This window comes from Terrapene carolina, unplaced genomic scaffold (assembly GCF_002925995.2).
Source record: "Terrapene carolina triunguis isolate 2854851 unplaced genomic scaffold, T_m_triunguis-2.0 Scaffold275, whole genome shotgun sequence".
Classification (NCBI taxonomy): Eukaryota; Metazoa; Chordata; order Testudines; family Emydidae; genus Terrapene; species Terrapene triunguis.
The window spans coordinates 1,016,817-1,036,659 of NW_020664626.1; the positions used below are offsets into that span (position 1 = coordinate 1,016,817).

General features: G+C 47.3%; 1 protein-coding gene across 1 annotated transcript; it reads right to left on the reverse strand.

Moving 5' to 3' along the window:
- Nucleotides 1-1,120: 1,120 nt before the first annotated feature.
- On the reverse strand, nt 1,121-16,220 carry EIF4A3 (eukaryotic translation initiation factor 4A3). The gene is made up of 12 exons (XM_026657720.2): nt 16,034-16,220; nt 15,311-15,383; nt 12,902-12,968; nt 10,926-10,988; nt 9,699-9,831; nt 7,222-7,302; nt 6,362-6,503; nt 4,826-4,964; nt 3,074-3,189; nt 1,895-2,002; nt 1,686-1,813; nt 1,121-1,368 (listed from the first exon to the last, which is right to left on the reverse strand). The coding sequence occupies exons 1-12, from the start codon at nt 16,194-16,196 to the stop codon at nt 1,352-1,354; spliced, it is 1,230 nt and encodes a 409-aa protein (XP_026513505.1). The 5' UTR covers nt 16,197-16,220; the 3' UTR covers nt 1,121-1,351.
- Nucleotides 16,221-19,843: the final 3,623 nt, after the last annotated feature.

Genomic DNA, 19,843 nt, shown 5'->3' on the forward strand with positions numbered 1-19,843 from the left:
TGCAGTGCACTGAATAGGAAGTGCCTGTCCCCTATGGAGATGGTTTACAGCCCTTGGGAGCAGCTGGGGGTTAGGTTTGGCCAGTGCAGTGAGAGGACATGACTACATGTTAACCTGCTCACCAGCTGCTCCCCTCACCAAGGGAAGGAGGCTTTCTTTTAAAATGTGTCCATCTTTAATGAGGGACTCCTGCCTCATTCAGAGAGCACTAGCCATCTTGTGATGGGTGGGGCTGCCAATTCTGCAATTCCTACCAAGCCTGGGGATGAGTGGCCAAGTTTCAGCCCCACCGATGTTAGAAGATTGGGGCTCCTGAAAGTTACCAGAGACACTTATTTTCAGCTGAATGAAAAGAGGAACTGTGCAGCAAAAGAACTAGAGCCCCCTCTAGCTACTGTAATCCAACAGTCTTGGCATTTATCTGTTGTTACTGATGGAACCAACCTTCACGCTACCCAGGTTGGGTTTCTGTGACTAGATTCAAAGAATAAATCCGGCACTTACAGGTTTGCAGAGATGCCTGTAAATGTCCGACTAAGTGCTGATCAGCTCCCATTCTCATGCTTTGCCCCTGCTGCTTTCAACAACCCCATGAATAAGGTCTGTCAGAGGCTAAACACTGCAAGGGAACCCAGTGGTCCACGACAGCAAGACATTCACCAACCCCCTCTGCCATTAGAAATCTAACTCCCGAGCAGCCATGTTGCTCCTACATTTGCTGCTGTTCAACACTCCACAATCTACCAGCACTGAAATGCCACTTCAGATACCCCAACCTCCCCGAGACAGGGGAGTCCCTACATTGGGTCTGATACAAAAGTAAACAGCTCGTGCATTCAGCCACCATGAACTTATCTTAGTAACTAGTACTACTCGCTTTCCAAGAGTGGAAGAGTTCAGACTCATGCTGACTTCCTTTCCTTGCACAAACCAGCAAGGAACTTATAGGAATGTTGCAACTGGAATAAACATGACTGGGAGGTTTGCGTGTTATGTTTTCGATGGGCTTAAGTATATTTGATGTCTATTGCCATTTCATAACACTGCATCCAACTGTAAAAACACCTCTTTGGACCGAGTTTAGTGCCAGTTCCCATCTTAGACTTCAAGTGATCCGAGGGAGAGTTTATGGTAAAATTTTAATTGAAAAAAGTAGGTAGAATGGAAGTGAACACATTATTTACACACATCCTAATTTGCAGATTACATGAAGAAAATGACAATGTTCCTCTAAGGGACTTCACCAATTTCATGGTTAAATAAAAATACCACATAAGACTCGGACTCCTTGTAAAGTCAAGTCTAAAATGGAGCTCTCCCCTTCTACTGGTCTTCAGCATGTCTTGCTTCTTTAAATAAGATCAGCAACTGAATTAAGAGAGAGAACATAAGTTAAGCCTTTGCTGAACATGCTAAAAATTGCAGCACAGAGTAACAGCAGTACTACAGCTAATGCACACAACTGCTTCAGCCTCTTCACGGAAATACAAACACCTCTCAATCCACCAGGCTTTGAGTTTACAAATGGCCAAAAACTTCAGTACAATAAAACTGAGTATTTTAAATTTCCCTATTTGATTCTGTTGAAATAATATTTTCCATGGTGATACACGGCTAGGTTAGGAGGCAGCTGCCATTCTGCCCAGCTGAGCTAGGAGTCATATTTGGATGCACCCTACACTCACCATTCATGGGCATCTCATCAATCTGGGTAGAGTAGTACTGTTCAATATCACGCAGGATACGGATGTCGTCATTCTTTACAAAGTTGATGGCAACACCTTTTCGGCCATACCGACCTGATCTACCAATTCTGTTGAAGGAAAGGATCCAGGATTAGTTGACTGTGTAGTCATAGTTGAATCAGACTTAATAAAAGTAGCCATTCCTGTACCTGTGTATATACAGTTCTCTGTTGTTGGGCAAGTCGTAGTTAATGATCAGGGACACCTGAGGAACATCCAAGCCCCTGGCCCAAACATCTGTAGAAATAAGCACACGGCTGCCAAGAGAGAAGAGCAGAGTTATTGCACTCCCATCCCACTGGAAGGATGTTGTGAAATGAGCTAGGGAGACATTAACAACCATCTTCCTGCAGTGCACTGACAGGCCAAGTGTCACTTATTAACTAGTTTCCTAACGCTAAGAAAATTTTCAAACAGCTACAGTCAAACTCCAATTTTATGAACACGAATCTTATGACTAACCAGTTATACAAATAATTTTCCTGACAAAATAAACATTGCATAACAAACGTGATGTTGATGAAGAATAAGTTGACATCCCTTTATACTAAATGCCTTCAATGCACCGCAAATGGATTTCTTGTCCTTCAAAGCACTGCAAAGCCATACAGCGCATCTGCTGCAACTTCCACACTGGAGATACTACAACTGAGGTATTCAATTGTATAAACTCCTCGATCCCCTATTACTTCATCAAATTGCTCACGCCATCCCCTTGGTGACGAGACAGCTGGTGAGAAGCTCATTTTGATATTTAGCAGATGGAATGAGTCACTTCACGTTCTGCTGCTTCAGCAGGAGGCGTCTTCAACAGAGGGACCCAGCTATCTGCTTCCTCCAGGGAGAATTCCACAGAATACACAAGAAACTAGAGCTTTTAGGGAGCTGAAAACCTCCAGTACAAAGTATCACATTCAACAGCAGCTGCCTGGTATGGCCCAGTCAGAGGCAACTCCTTCCACATGATGAGAAATGAAGCTCAATCTCTGCAGCTTTCTCCAGCTCCCAGATACTCTTACTAAATACCATGGGCTCATTCTACTTCTAACACCACGGTTCTCCAGCCAGCCTACGCAGAGGTCCCCCCACCCTGAGGTGCTATGGAAGGGCAGTCCAGTGATCTCTGAGTCTCAGAACTCTAATATTTTCATCTTATAGCTTATTCTAGAATCACCAGAAATGAGGATGAAAAGGTGAAGGGGGCTTTCAGGGCAGAGATACAGAGGGATAGATATTGAAGGCATAGTTCAGCCACCCTCCCATAGGACATTGGGGAATCCTGGTCTCATGCTGTAACACCACGCACAGAAGAGTATTAAGTCACTTGCCTTGCCCCCGATCTGAACTCTTTCATGATGGATTCTCTCTCCTTCTGTGGCATATCACCATGCATTGATGACACCGTGAAGTTGGCTTCTCTCATCTTCTCTGTTAGCCAGTCTACCTGCGCGCACACACAGAGGTAGCCAGGGTTAGTTCTATCATGCTGTTTGTTCCTGAAACAACAGTTTGCTAGTCATGCTTGACGAAGCACCCTCTTCTGTGCTTCTTCATGAAAGCGCCATATGTTAGAGGGAGCCACAAGACATCTCCATGGCTGCTTCTGAAGATTAGACTTTCAGGAGGAAAAAGCAGTCAGCATCCTGCCTGCAGAACATCAAGCATTTCCATTATTTATGGAGCATGGACTGAATGCAAGGTTCAGTGGATTCTGTCCTAGCAACAGTGGATCACTGCATTTGAATTAACACCTGCAAGACTCACTACTAGCTAATAAGCAACAGCCAGGACTAACTCCACATGGGGACAGCTGGGCCCCTTCGATATACTTGCCTGGGCAGTAAAACCATCCAGGGAGAGAGAGCTGTTCCAAGAGCAAGCTCCACTATTCCTAAACATCCGTGAGTGACAACTCCAGCTGTCCCTAGACGTCAGGGAGGGGCATCTAGACCTAGCAGTGGCCTTGCCTGTTTGATGGGAAAAGCTGTGTTCTTCTCTCGCCCACCCCCGGGAGGGAGTCAGTGAATTTCCTCCTGGGGTGCAGTTTGGTTTCTATAGCCCAAGGGGACTTTGGACCTCTACTTGCTAGTCAATTTTATTGTTCTAAAAGGGCAACTCCACCTTTGATTGCACTTCTCTTAGTGGACAAGATGGTGATAGGACAGCACATAACTGGTTACTGACTAGCTCAATTTCAACCTAACCACCAAGAAACCCTGTGCCAGGTTAGCATGTCTCACACAGGCACCCAGTGCCGTTTGGTTCTAGTTCTATAAGCTACTAGCTAAACAGTCTCAAATCAGGGCACAAAATCTCTTCCAATTGGTTCCACAGCCCATTACATGCTGCTTTAGTCCATATCAAGTCACGGTTCATGTTGGTTAGTTAAAAGACTGGCTAGGCAGTTCAACAGCAACATGATTTACAATTCCCTGGGCTGCTGCAGGTAAATTTGACAACACTTCCCAGGCCAGGTTGGAGGGGAGGGGTGGTGGGGAGGACAATGCTCCTCCTCTCTTTTCAGCAGCGTTCACTGGCCAGGGCTCATCCCACCCAACAGGCCTGAGCCAGGAGGCTCGATCAGTGTCACCAAGGCCAGCAGGTGTGGGAGGTGAGAGATTGTAAGTCCAGAAGAGACCACTGTGATCATCTAGTCTGACCTGCATCGCACAGGCCACACACCATCCCCCAATAATTCCTGTTTGGACTAGAGCCAATCTTAAAAAACATCCAGTCTTGATTTAAAAAATGGCTAGTGGTGGAAAATCCTCCAGATCCCTCAGCAGATTCTCCCTAGTTCTACTAGGAACAACCTGAAAGAAGTTGTTAGAAGAGGGATCCTAACATCTGAGTGGAATTTTCTTTGGCATATCCACTCAAGGCTTTTGTTATTAAAAGCCGATCGCCATGAGCAGGAGGCTGCAATTTAAAGCAAGAGAAACGACTGAGATTAGCAGTTCCCAGGGCTAACAGTTGGCCTCTAGTCGTCAGTCTCACGTTATTAGATACTAATAGGCAGGGGGAACAACACAGCTACCATTAGAGACATAAACGTGAACACTTATTTGTTGCTGTTATACCTTCCTCTTGGTGTTACAGAAGATGACAGCCTGCGTGATAGTGAGTGTGTCGTACAGATCGCATAGCGTATCAAACTTCCATTCTTCCCTTTCCACGGCCACAAAAAACTGTTTGATTCCTTCCAGAGTCAATTCATCACTGCACACAGAAAAGAGCCATCGAGTCTTAATAGACAGACACTTCAGGGCAGTGGTAAGCCAGTACATTTCAGCCCGCCAGCCACACTGAACAGAGTTCATACTATTGTCACATACACTGTGAACTGCTGATATTTTATTTATACAAGGTCCTACATGCACATGGTGCTTTACAAAGCAGACAGAGGGAAACCCTGCCTGGAAGCTCCATTAAGGCTCTGAATGCAAGCTGTTCCATGTGAAAGGGGTGTGTGCATGTACTGAACCTCAGTGGAGGGCTGGGTGAGTCTGCATGTGCTGACCAATTTGTGGGATTGGGGCCTAAATCAACGGGAAGCAGTGATGCAGGGGAGACTTATGTGGAGTGATGCGCACAACCTCAGGGTTATGGTGGATTTGGGGAATGGTTCATGTACCGTTAGTGATTCAGAAGTGTCCTCGGGGAAGCGTGCATTGAGGATGGACGTAAAGGTGACCCGCATGACAAAACTGAGCTTGTGTCCTGCGTGCACTACACACAGAGGACCCAAAAGGTGAGGGTTTCAATGCTCCTGCTTTTGAAATTAGGAGCTCTGTCAGAAAGACTGGAAATCTAATGCGATCGTGACATCACAGGAGAGATGGCTAAGCATGGGGAAGACCCATTACTTAGCCTGCTTAGAACTCTGGTTTTGTTGCCACCTATAGAACTCCAATGTATAATGAGTATTGGGACAAGAGAGGGTCTGTTAAAGATCCAAACACCCCATCCCCTTTGGTTATGATGTGAAAGCTGAGACATATCAGACCCCCCCCCACTCCCTCAAAAGTCTTCCAGCAAAACCCAGGAAGCCCAGATTGAGCTTTCCAGGTATTTCCAAGGTGCAACACTTTTTTAGACCTACCTCGCACATTGTAAAATGTGAGAAGAGGCATCAAAATATCTTGTGGGTCACCTTTATAGGAGCAAGAGGTGGCAGGGCAGGGGTGAAGAAGGGATCTCTAGGAGGAGGGCACTGCATGGGAGAAGGCCATGAAGAAGAATCAGAAGAGGGTTGGGGAGCAGAGAAGGAGCTGCCAGCCAGGCCGGAGGGAAGCTGCAGAGTGCTATGAAGGGGAGATGTTTGCTGCAGAGGGCAGCTGTTGGAAAATGAACAAAACTATCCCAAGTTTTAGGACAGAAGGTTTGCAAGCTGCTTGGCAAACAGCAGCTAACTACAAGAAACATCTGAATGGGCGTTGCACTTTAAACCAAGTTTACAGCCTTAACCAATCCCTTTCTAGTCCAACAACGAAGGATTTTGAAGCAATCACATTCAAAAGCCATCACTTACAGAGGAAGACTAATTCCAGAGACTGATGAGAGCCCAACTTCTGGTGGAACTCGAGAGCTGCTTTTCTCGTGGGAACATCACTCACCGTTTAACCAAGATGCGGATTGGGTCAGTCATGAATTTATTGGTCATCTCCAGGATTTCGTGAGGCAAGGTAGCACTGATCAGAACCACTTGAGTAGCTGGGGGCAGGTATCTGTACACATCATAAATCTGTTCTTTAAAACCTGCCAAAGCAAACCAAATAGCACAGCAGTGTTAATGTTTGCATTTTCTTTTAACACTTTTCTTACACTGACTCTGGAATTCAAAATTAAGGTTACACTTAAAGACAAACATTAGGAAGTAGTGAATTCACAGCTAAAGTCACCCAAACAACTTCAACTCTATCTTATCCCTCACACTCCAAAACCAGTGTACCCCACAGAAAATGGAGAGAGTTTGAGGCTTTGCTGAGGACTAGTTCCAGGGGTGTGCGTTCTTCCTAAGGGCTGGTCTACAGTGGGGGGGAGGGGGAAATCGATCTAAGATACGCAACTTCAGCTATGTGAATAGCGTAGCTGAAGTCGAAGTATCTTAGATCGATTTACCACAGGTCCTCACGGCGTGGGATCAACGGCCGCGGCTCCCCCGTCGACTGCGCTACCACCTCTCGCTCTGGTGGAGTTCCGGAGTCGACGGGGAGCACGTTCGGGGATCGATTTATCACATCTAGACGAGACGCGATAAATCGATCCCCGATAGAGCAACTACTACCCGCCGATCTGGCGGGTAGTGAAGACGTACCCTAAGGGATCTCTCCCTGTATCAGATTAGGTGTAGCAAATACAGCCCTAGGTTCTAACCAGCTACATTACATGCCCTTTGGCAAGAGCATTCCCAGTGCTGTGCACGCTAGAGCATGAGGCGGAGGGAGGAGGAAGGAGTGCAAAGGGTATTTCGTACCTTTATTGAGCATCTCATCAGCTTCATCCAAAACCAACATTTTGATGGCACGAGTCCTTAAACTTCGACGACGAATCATATCTGCAAGGTTCCAGTTCAGTATCATGAAAGTTTCCAGCAACACAGATACTTGCAACACTCCCTAACTGCCACTATCAGACAGTTCTACTTATCTATGCATTCCGCTGGGGCACTGATTCTCTCCATATCATGACCCCATATTCATTTAGCAACCTGGGAAGGCCAGGGTGCTTGCAGCCCTGACACCACTTTGTGAGCCCCAGAAATCACATACGGTATACTTTCATTTATCCAAATAGCATGAGGGACACAGATTTTATTTGGAGAGTTGGGAGTTCGGATAATCGAAAGGACAGCCTCTCACCCCAGACCTCCCAGTGCTGTCCCTTGCAGACGAAACAGATGGACAGGGTACAGACTTCACTGCTGTCGCTACACATGCGCGGTAACAGCAGGGCAGCAGACTCCCTAGCAGCTGGGCTCCTCCGGTGGTTGCTCGGTTTGGTGTGCGCCCCAGCACTGGCTCCTGCACGCTACCCAAGGAGCAGTGTGGAGGCTGTGCCAATGAGGGAGCGGGGCACTTCGGTGCTGCATCTGCCAGGGCCAGAGCTATGGCACCGACCAGGTGGGAAACGCAACTCTGCAGAAGGGCTGCAAGATGGTGGCGAGGGGGGAGAAGGTGGGGGTGGGGATGTGCGTATAGGCAGTTGGGCCTGGGGTTTCACTGGAGGGCTGCATGACAGCAGGAGGCAGAGTGGCTAACTGGGGGGGGTCGTATGCAGGCAGGTGTGTTGGGTACAAGGACAAGGAAGGGATTTGGATAATGTGGAAATCTGGATAACAGGGTTTTGAATAAACAGGAGTATATTGTACTCGGGGGGTTGGCGCCTCACATGCCAGTTAAGGGACCAAAGACTGGGTGAAAAATTCAGAATTCCAAGCCCCAGGACACAACTTGCTCTCTGAGGCAAGCAAGACAGGACAGGTGAGTTGCAGCCCATTTGCACAGCACCAGGGTGACAGCAGGCTACGGGGGACTTCCGCTGGAAAGAGCTGTGCGCATCCTTTGGAAACTGCTGCACAAGAAACCAACCACATGGATCCAGCTTTCGTTTCTAGATTGCCTATTTCTGGTCTGGAGGAGTGGATGGCTCAGAATAGTCCCTGGTCCTGTGATGTGGAAGCCTTTCACCATTACCATGTGGGTCAATCCAGCCCAGTGGGTAGTTACCAACTAATTCCCATTTTGTGGTTTATGAAGACTGGCTCCATGTTAGAATCATAGGGTTAGAAGGGACCACCAGGGTCATGTAGTCTAACCCCCTGCCAAGATGCACGATTTGTTGTGTCTAAACCATCCAGGACAGATGGCTACCCAGCCTCCTTTTGAAAACCTCCAGTGAAGAAGCTTCCACAACCTCCCTAGGCATCTGTTCCAGTCCTACTCTTCTTACAGTTCGGAAGTGTTTCCTGAGATTTAATCTAAATCTGCAGTGCTGAAGTTTGAACCCATTGCTGTTTGTCCTGCCCTCTGTGGCAAGAGAGAACAGCTTTTCTTCATCTTTTTTATGGCAGTCTTTCAAGTACACTACCACGTCCCCCTTAATCTCCTCTTTTCCAAACTAAACATACCGATACGGTATAAATACAACCAGAACCGACACTTGTTGCCAGGCTCAGAGTCTCCAAGGACCGAACAGGAGGGATATTCAGCCCAGGAGGTGTAAATCAGCACTGAGGTACATTGGCAGGGCAGTGTGAGAAGCCAGCACCGCTGCTCGCCATGCCATGCCATGCCTGCACTGTTAGAGGAACTGAGTCTCCAATTTTGTCATCCAGGCACCTTTCAGGAGCCATAAAAATTGAAGTTATTTTAGAGAAACCAGAAAACAAAGCTGCATTGGCACGCTGGGCTAGCCAAAAGAGGAGTATTGGTAGCTAGTTTCGAGTGGAAATATATTGCTGAGAACTTTTTACAAACCACAAAAAGGATTCAGATTGTTTTTTAATTGACTAGATTAAAAACAAACAGTTGAGTAGCTTCAACTCCTACACCTCCCCCGAGTCTCATACCAATTTCTGGGCACGTGCAATAACATTTTCCTAGTAAATTATTCTCTTCCTTGTTGCTGTGCAAATACCACACAAACAAGGGAAACCGATTAGTCAGGGGAAGTGAAATTGACTATACATGATAAACTGAAAAAAACAACAAAATGATTTCTCTCTCCAAGTCTTTCAGCTGGATTGATCTTAGAAGTGACTGTTAATAGTTGGTAAAAAAGTTAGTGTGTTTAGGTTTACGGTGTCCCTTTAAATGGAGTTTTCATACCACTTCACATTAGCAGGAGCAGAACAATCCCTTAAGCATGAAGTACACACCATTTATCCTGAACTATTATGTGTATCTTGGGTATTAAGCCAGATATGGCATAGCTAGCCAGTGACCTCCTTACCAAACACACGGCCTGGTGTGCCAGCAACAACGTGCTGTCCGTAATCCAATTTCCGGATATCTTCACCAACATTTGTGCCTCCAATACAGGCATGACATTGCACATTCATGTAGTCACCAAGAGCAAGAAGGCCCTGTGTCAAGTCAGCACAGAAGAAACATTTAGACAGTTTACAATAGCACCACGTACATTATTTGCAATGAGATCCCTAGACAGGTCCCTCCCTGTTTGCAGCACCCCACTATTTACATGCAGATCTTTCCAACCACACCCCTTTCTGCCCCCTGCTCCAGCCTGTGGTGCTAGTCCTGTGCTTCCTCTGTAAAACAGGAGTTTGAAAGGGGGGATTGCTGTCATGGCTTTAGGCATCTTTGGAGACACTTTGTACGCAGAAATAGCAGCACAGACAAACCTCCCGCACTGATAAGGGAGTTTCAGGACCATGAGCAGGAACGAGTTGGTAGGTCAAATCACAAGTGTCAGAAAATTTGCAGCTAAATTTAAACAGAGGAATTACAATCTGTATAAACAAGGCAACACTTTCTGATTATAGCATTTGTAGCTATGTACGAGTTTCTCAGTCACAGGATTCAAACTGTGGGATTTTTTGAAGTTCCAAGAAAGAGAAAATGCTATGGTGCCACATTCCAAAAATCCAGGATAAAAAGCTACAGAATCAAGGCAAAGGTTTCAACACACTCCACTGGACATCTTCTAAGCCCGCAATTTCCCACCCAGACTGGACAGAAAAGATGAATAAATTCAGCTTCACAACATTTCCAAGAGATCTGCACACATCACAGCTGTGTTTATAGAAGGCTCACTGCAATGCCAAAAAGTTAATTGTTGCAACACGTGAGCATGATAAGAGGAGGAACAACACTGAACCGTCAGAGATTCTAACATTAAGAGCGCCAACTGTACCTCAGCAACCAACAAAATATGTGCTTTTGGGCTAACCAGGAGTTATTCCTGTGGAATATCAGTAAACCAGGAGTATTATCAATTTGTTACTATACCTAATCTAGTATTAGATACAGTAACAAGTATATGTACCACCACTTCATTTTCTATGGACGAAAATAATCACTGCAAATCCACAAAATGCTAAAAATTCACCAACTGTTCTAGTAATACTGGGCACTTACCAACATCTGTAAAACATTGGTAAGAGTTTACAGGCACAAAGAATGTGCTCAAAAGTTTGGCCGCTTCAAATGCTCTTACCTTTTGAATCTGTACTGCCAACTCCCTAGTTGGTGCTAAGATCAATGCCTGGGTTTCACGGACCTGAATGAAACAGACAAATTGAACAAGTCCAATATCACCCAAACATAACAGGGGCAGTGGGTCCCGAAGGACTTGGAAATGACAAGATACCAAGAAGGATTCAGCATAAATTTTAGCACAAAATGCATAAGGGTCAATCAACTCATCTGGGAAGTTGCTCCTGCTCAAACCCACGCACATGAGAATACCTCCCTGTGTAAGTCACACTCAACAATATCATCCAGCAGTATGTTTCACTCCACTGGCTTGTTTTTCACTATGCTAGCTACAACCAGACACTAAGTCCTACTTTCTGAAAACTAATTATGAATGTATTTGTTCTTTGCTTGCACATGAATATGATGGTGTGTCCTCCCCACACCTGCCCCGAAAGGCAGGCCAGAGGGGCCAATTAACCTATTGGGGTTGCAAGCTGGGGGGAATTAAGACAGAAAGAAGCCTTAATAAGAAGCAGCTCACCTGTGCAGGAACCAGCAGGGCCTATATAAGCCAGAAAGCTGACAGAGGGGACTGCTGGGAAAGGCTGCAGTCACTCCCTAGGAAGAGGAAGGAGTGTTTGCAAGCTCTGGTGATGGGTAGGTCACAGTTGCTCCCTGCAGGGAGGGAGTTGGGAGAGAGGGGAAGCCAGGAAGGTAGGAAAAGGCTCAAGGGGGGGAAGCAGCAAATGGGGGAGGTCTAGGTTGGATATTAGGAAACACTATTTCACTAGGAGGGTGGTGAAGCACTGGAACGCGTTACCTAGGGAGGTGGTGGAATCTCCTTCCTTGGAGGTTTTTAAGGCCTAGCTTGACAAAGCCCTGGCTGGGATAATTTAGTTAGGAATTGGTCCTGCTTTGAGCAGGGGGTTGGACTAGATGACCTCCTGAGGTCCCTTCCAACCCTGATATTCTATGAATAGACTTGGTTGCTGATGAGAGGGCCAGCCTGGGTTCCCTTACCAGCTGCTGAGGAAGTGGCACCGGCTGGCCAGTGAGCGGGAAGACTGCCTGAGCCCATTTGTCAAGAGAGACTTTGCTACCCCAGAAGGGGGAAACAAAGATCGTGACCTGGCCGAAGGGCTAAGTTGCAGAGAGGAGGCTGTGGTTCCTGGTGCAAGAGGACAATGGGAGAGGCACAGCACCTGGCAGAGCTAATCCCCAAGATAACCTGGAGGAGGCACCACTAGCGGTGAGTGGACTTCCCATGAAAGATGGAAACAATTTATCAGATAATTTCTCAGGTATAATTTTACTAGTCAAAAATCAAAGAGATGACGATTTACATCTCTTCCACTGGGAACACTGAAAATTTTAAGGAAACATCCCTGAGAATTAAGTTTAGCATTTGGAAAATGTGAATTTATTTTAAAGTTACTAGACTGCAGGGAGCTGCAAGAGGAAGAATCCGACTCAAGTGAAGCCAGACTGTAAATGGACTATTGGTCTCTTTACAACTGCTTGATAGTTTACTTCAGGATTTACAGAATGTAAATGTGAGCATTTGGGGAGGACGGGGCTGATAAAAATCAGCTTTATCATGATGAAATTTCTGCATTTTTCCCTTAGAGAATTGTGGCCTATGGAGGTTCTTTAAGTCCCATGAGTGGACCCAATGAACTCATGGGTTAATTGCATGGGAAAAGTGAAAAGAAAATGGCCACGTCTGTCTTCCAGTGACACCTATTAAAATATAGGAATACAGCCAAGTAGAGCTCACGAGTTAAAAATTCCTGCAGAAGTGGATTTTAGGCAAAATCTGACGAAATTAAATTATTTGACAAATTCCATTGCCTATGGTTAGAAGATTTCAGTTTAAAGCTTCACTCACCCAGTTGTAGTCTTAACAATAAATGCATACAAATTATTAAATCTTTCTATTTCAAAAGTTTCATTTTAAAATTGTAAAACGTAGTATATTTAAGTGCTGAAAGTTACCTGAATATCCAAACACTGTAGAACAGAGATGCAAAATGTTGCTGTTTTGCCTGTTCCAGATTGTGACCTGGAAAGAGAAAGCATTTAAGAACCTATTTCTGAAGAACACACACAGCTAATTTTAACTGTCGCTCAGGGGGTGGCTTATTCACAGCCCTGAGCGATGTAAGTTATGCCGACAGACTGTAGCATAGACATAGCCTCAAGGTATAGTGCTAGATCTTTATCCAACCCCTGTATTCAAAATGTTAGTCATTGACGTTGAACAGGTGTTAACCCAGGACTAAAAATCTCTCTACACTGCTCCACTTCCACCCTCTACACTTGCAATGTCGCCATTTCCCTAGTTTTAGCTGTCCCAGGCACTAGTTATGAGACAGAGAAATTTCCCACCATTGGTTAATGGTTCTGGTCCATTGGCATTAGCAATGCTGAGAACCTGCCACTGTGTTAACACATTGATTCAGCCTGCTCTGAACAGGGTTATGACAGTGGTTATTAAATACTGGCAGCCAATCCCAGGGCTCCTAGTGTTGCTTGCTTGCCTTCAGTGGTTCTTCCATGCAGTAACAGTGGAAGATTTTCAGATAGTTTCCTAGTGTAGACAGGGCTAAGTCTTTTAGGGCAGAAAAATCCCAAGTTTCTAAATGAAAAAACAAGCAGATTTTGTAAAACCCTTTAATACTCTCTACTTACAAAGCAGCAAACATCAGGCACAAGCCCAATTTTTTCTCCTTTTGTAGTGTCAACTTTAAGCCACTAGATAGACATGGCTGACAATAGGGGTCTACCAGAAGGCCCAGCTAGACTATCACTCAAGTACAGCTGAACACAGCTTGGGAGCTTGTCTACATGAGGTCAAACCACCCAACACTTATTAAAGAATTGTAGTATGCTTTTTGAAATGGGTGTAGCAAATAGCATAGCCTTCTCTGCATGAGCTCCCAAGCTGTTGTCAATCCTGGTTAGGGACAGCCTAGATAGGCTCTCTGGCTGACCCTCATTGTCAATTGTGGATCACTTCCATAGCTTTGGACAGGACCCTACTGTAGGCAAGAACCTGAGTCTCGAGATTGGTTATGAGATAGCATTGGGACAGTCAATATGGGCTAGCACTGGCATATTAGGTGAAACCAAGGTTTCATCTACAAAAACACTGCATCAGATTTTAAAAACAGTAAACTTGTTTGAAGTTTTAGGAAAGTTCCTCAGTGTAGACAAGTGTACACAATTTCCCATGGTAGACAGGGCTAGATATGCTACCTACACCCAATCCTGCAAACTTTTGCATACACACTTAAATGAATGCATAAACATTTACCAGATCTGTGTTTTAATATATTCTCCATTAGACTACTCAAGTTTCAGCAGTGTGAATAAAAATTTAAAAATCTATTTAAAAAAATTTAAATGGTTTTTTAAATTAAGATTTAAAAAACCTTTTACAATAAAATCTGAATTTAATATAAAATGTTAAGGCCTAAGCTTACTATAATCTTTTAAAATATTTAAATAAAAAAAATGCTGAATCCAGGAGCCTCTAGCAAAGACTGAGTTAAAGACCGCTCTTCTATATAAAGAGAGAATAGGAGGAGAGGGAAATAACATCTGAGGTCAAGCTTTATAAATATGGCACAATATATCCTGTACTAAGGGCTTATTTTATTAATAAAAATAGATGTTCTATGCTGTTGATAGTAAATTCCAGTTACCATCCTAATGCAGCCTGACATAAACCATGAGCAAAATGTTAATTATGTAGATTACACACTACATGTATAATCTTAAATTATTCTATCTAAAGACAGTGTAAAAAAAAAGGACAGGTAGTTTATTATGCACTCACATTAACATCTGGAAAAAAAAAGTTGTCTTCAGAAAACCACACAGTCAAAAAGTAAGGGCTAGATCCTGAAAATGGATTAGTGCAGATACAAGTACGCCAGGGCAGATCCACTGGCAGAATCTAACCCTCATTTTCCCCAACACGTGTATTTTCAACGAACATCAGCAGTCAATGTATGGACAAGTACACAAGGCTATAGCACATGCATCTCCTACACTGCTTTCCTTTTAACAGAATGGTAACAAAATTAGAAGCAGTGAACTATTATGGGGGGGAGGGGGAACATTTCATCTGTGATCACATCTAGACTAATGTTATTTCTGAACTCTGCTTGTGTGTAGCTTTTTTTTTTAAGGTTGTAGATGGTGAATTTTCTTTCATGCAATCACAGCCAACAAAAAGTTGTTGGTGATATCTCATTCTTGAAACCGTGACTGTTTAAGGTTTGTTTAACACTATTTTAAAAAACTAAGAGGACCACGGAAAGATGAGCTAAATTGCTAACCATTTTTTTAAAAATAAAGTGTCTCCATTCTCTTCCTTCAGTTTAGAATTCCACTTACTGTGCAATCACATCTCTTCCTTTGATAATCTGCTTGATTGCTCTCTGTTGAATAGCTGATGGTTTCTCAAAGCCTAGAATGTTGTTTTAAACAGAAAGACCTTTTAAAATTTCTTCCCATGTACGTATCCAAGTAGTGTTGTCAATATTTCATAAACCAAAGCACTGAGCGAAGTGTCAGGAGGAGATTTTCAAAGGCACAAAGGAGAGTGGGCGATGCACAAAGTGGCTGTTTAAAGGGGCGATGTTAAACCGATGTAACTGTGTAGACACGTATCAGGCTAGCTTGCCCCTGTGACCGCAGCAGGCGTGTTAGCACGGCCATAACCGCCCCCCCCCCCCCCCCCGCCCCGGCCCGGCTCCCGCCCCGGCCCCGGCCCCCCCCCCCCCAGTGTGCCCGGGTTTAGCTCCAGCCGCTTTTACGGGTTTAAGTTACACGGGGGCAACTTCCGCGTCGAGCCCCGAGAGGCGCCTGCGAGCCTCGCACCCGCTCCGCGCTCGGCCCCATTTTGTGCGATGGCTCCGCGCCGAGCGGGAGCGCGGCCAGAGCCGGGAAACGGCTCCACAGAGACCGCCCCCCCCCCCAGCAGAGACCAGCGGGGGCGGGCCGGGCCGCGGCGCCTCGTGGGGGCGCCCCCCCCGGCCCCGCCCCCCCCCCCCCGCCCCCCGGCCCGGCCCCGGCCCGTCCCTCAGCCCCCCGGCCCGGCCCGTCCCGGCCCCGCACCGTAGGCGTAGATGCCGCGCAGCAGGTCCTCGCGCAGCCCCATAGTGTCGAAGGTGGGGGTCACGTCCACCTCCTCGCTGGTCTCGAACTCCACCTTGGTCATGTCCTCCTCCTTCAGCAGCCGCTTGCGGGCCGAGCCCGCCGCGCCTGCCGCGCCCGACATGGCCGCTCCGGCTCCGGGACTCGGGCCGCGCCGCCACACGCTCGCCGCGCTCCGCACTGCGCCTGCGCCGCGTGCCGCCGCGTGAGGTCAGCGCGCGGGGCGCGCTCCCCCTCCCCCACGTGACGGGGGAGCACGAGCCTCGCTGCGGAGCTGGCTCTTCCCCCACCCCCGCCCCTGGGGCTAGCTCCTCCCCTCCGGGGCTAGCTCCTCCCCTCCGGGGCTGCCCTGCCCTCACGCCACGGGCTGGCTCCTCCCCCACTCTGCTGCTAGGGCTGCCCCCTGGGGCTGGCTCCTCCCCTCCGGGGCTGCCCTGCCCTTACGCCACGGGCTGGCTCCTCCCCCACTCTGCTGCTAGGGCTGCCCCCCCCTCTACCCCATGGGGCTGCCCCGCCCCTCCCCTCCCCTCCCCTCCCCCATGGGGCTGGCTCCTCCCCCCCAGGCTGCCCTGGCTCCCATAGGGCTGCCCTGGCTCCTTCCCCCACTCTGCTGCTAGGGCTGCCCCCCCCTACCCCATGGGGCTGGCTCTTTCCCCTGCTCTGAGGCTAAGGCTCCCCCGTTGCAGATGTGCAGTGCAGGGCCCTGTGCATTCCTGTGTCACTCCCCGCTCACAGCGTGCAGGCCCATACCTAGGCTCTCTGAGCTCCTACGGTTGCCTCAGGCATGTGGCCTGGGTGCAAGGAACCCCTGACCTCCCTCTCTCCCTGCTGCACCTGTGGGGGGCTCTGGGGCTGCCACAGCAGCAGACACTGCTGTACAGTGCCTCTTGTGGGGTGCAGCCTGCTATTTCTAACTGTACTGCTTGTCATGGAGCTGCTCTAAGCCAATGGGCTCTCCCATCAGCTTAATAACTCCCGTCTCTGCGAGAGGTGGTAGTGAGGAGAAGCTCTCCGCTGACGTAGTGCCGTCTACACCAGTGCCTACACCCCTGAGTGACAAGTTATATTGAGGTAACCTGTAGTGCAGACAAGGTCTTTCTCTTTTTCCCAATAGGTGACACATCTAATTTCCCTACTGCATGCCATCTGCACAATAGATACAGTTATACAGTCAGAGCGGATTTGCTCAGAATTTATGGGACATCCAATCATGGATAAAGAGAGGCTCAGGTAATTGGAAGAATTACTAAGGCCTTGATCTTGCAAATACTAATCAGTATTTGAACTCAGTAGGAATAACTTATGCATGGACTGATTTACCAGCCTAAATATTTGCAGGCTCGGAGTTTTAGTGATTCACAGGAAAAACACAACCATACCTAGCATCTCTGTAGTCAAAGGACTGCTCAGATCCTATCTGGGTGGGTGGATAGGAATGATCATCACCCCATTGTACTGATATGAACATAAGAACGGCCATACTGGGTCAGACCAGTGGTCCATCTAGCCCAGTATCCTGGCTTCCCGTGGTTGCCAACTCTCCAGGATTGTCCTGGAGTCCCAGGAATTAAAGCTGAATCCTCAATTAAAGATTATGTCATGTAATGAAACCTCCAGGAATACATCCAACCAAAATTGGCAACCCTAGGCCAATGCCAGAAACTTCAGAGGGAATGAACAGAACAGGGCAATTATCAAGTGATCCATCCTCTGTCATCCAGTCCCAGCATCTGGCAGTCAGAGGCTTACACTCAGAGCATGGAGTTCCATCCCTGACTATCTTGGCTAATAGCCATCAGTACAACTATCCTCCAGGAACTTATCTAAATTATTTTTTTGAATCCAGTTATAGTTCTGGCCTTCACAACATCCCCTGGCAATGAGTTCCGCACATTGACTGTGCATTGTGCAAAGAAATATTTCCTTATGTTTGTTTTAATGGGAACCTGGAACAGAAAAGTGAGGCCACGTAGTAATTCAGTGGCAAGCTCCAAGATAAAGGCCTGCTCTACACTACAATAAGGGCTTGTCTACACTTTAAATGCTACAGCAGCACAGCTGCAGCACCCCAGTGTAGACACTCAGCTCTGATCTACACTAAGGGTATGTCTACACTACCCGCTGGATCGGCGGGTAGCGATCGATCTATCGGGGATCGATTAATCGCATGTAGTGTAGACGCGATAAATCGATCCCCGATCGCTCTCCCGTCGACTGCTGAATTCCAGCTCGGCGAGAGGCAGAAGCAAAGTCGATGGGGGAGCCGCGGCGCGCCGTGAGGACGCGAAGTAAGTAATTTTAATTCGATCTAAGATACATCGACTTCAGCTACGCTATTCTTCAGATACGCATATCTTAGATCGATTCCTCCCCCCCCCACCCCCCAGTGTAGACCAGGACTTAGTTGACAGAAGACTCTCCTGTTGGCATAGGTAATCCACTGCCCCAAGAGGCAGTAGCTAGGTTGATGGATTTTTTGTGCTGATAGTTTTCTTGATGTGCTGAGATATTGCATCCATTTCTTATTCATCATAGCAAAATATCACACTGAATATCACTGCTACTACTATATAACTCATCTTAAATTGGTATCCTCCCAGAGGATACTCAGGTGTGTGGGTTTGTGTACACTACAAAATTAAGTCGACCTAACTTACATTGGTATACAGCCGCCACTGTAATTACATCGCTTGTGCGCATCTACACTTTGCTCTTTGTGTCAGCAGTGTGTGTCCTCCCCAGGAACGCTTGTATCGATTGTACTGTCATTGTGGGACAGCTCCTGAAAGCCATTAACAGTCATTGACATGAGCAACGCAGTGTCTGGACTGACACTGCATTGACCAAATCCATTGACCTTGACCGCTTGTGTAGGTGGAGTTGTTAAGTTGGGGTAGTGGGGCAGTTACGTCAGAGGGAGCAAAATTTAAGGTCAGGTTTACACTTCCACTTACTTCGGTATAACTTACGTCGCTCAGGGGTGTGAATAAGCTGCCCTGAGTGAGGCAGGGCCGGCTTTAGGAAGTGCGGGGCCCGATTCGAACAGTTTCGACGGGGCCCCGACAGGGATGACTAAAAAAAAACACGTAAAAAAATACGTGGGGCTTGTACTCACTGGGCCGCGCTCCTAGTCTTTGGCGGCGGGTCCTTCACTCGCTCCGGGTCTGAAGGACCCGCCGCCAAAGTGCTGCCAAAAACCCAGAGCGCCGCCGGGTGAGTAAAAAAAGGTGTCTCCAGCCAGGGAAGGGATTCTCTGCCACTTGCCCCCCACTCTGGGCGGCCCTGCCACTGGGTGTGGGGTCCTCTTAGGCGCGGGGCCCGATTCGGGGGAATTGGTGGAATTGGCCTAAAGCCGGCCCTGGAGTGAGGTAAGTTACACCGACCTAAGTGCTGGTATGGACAAGTGCTATGTCGGTGGGAGAGCTTCTCCTGCCGACACAGCTACTGCCTGTCCGGAATGTGGATTTATTATGTCGACGGGCGCGCTCGCTCTCCTGGCAGCATAGAGCGTCTTCACCAGAGACACTACAGTGGCACAGATGCAGCACTTCTCGTGTAGACTAGCCCTAGGTGTAAACACTTCTGGAGCCGGCAGGAGGCATAAGCAGACTAAGCAACTGCTCAGGGCCCCCAGCAGCTCACCCCCCCTTAATTATTAGTATGGGGGGGTATTCCTACGTAGGGCCCCCAAGGGGCTGGCTCCCCCATTAATTATTAGTGTAGCTGGGGGAGGATATTGCTGCTCAGGGCCCCCAGCAGCTCACGCCCCCC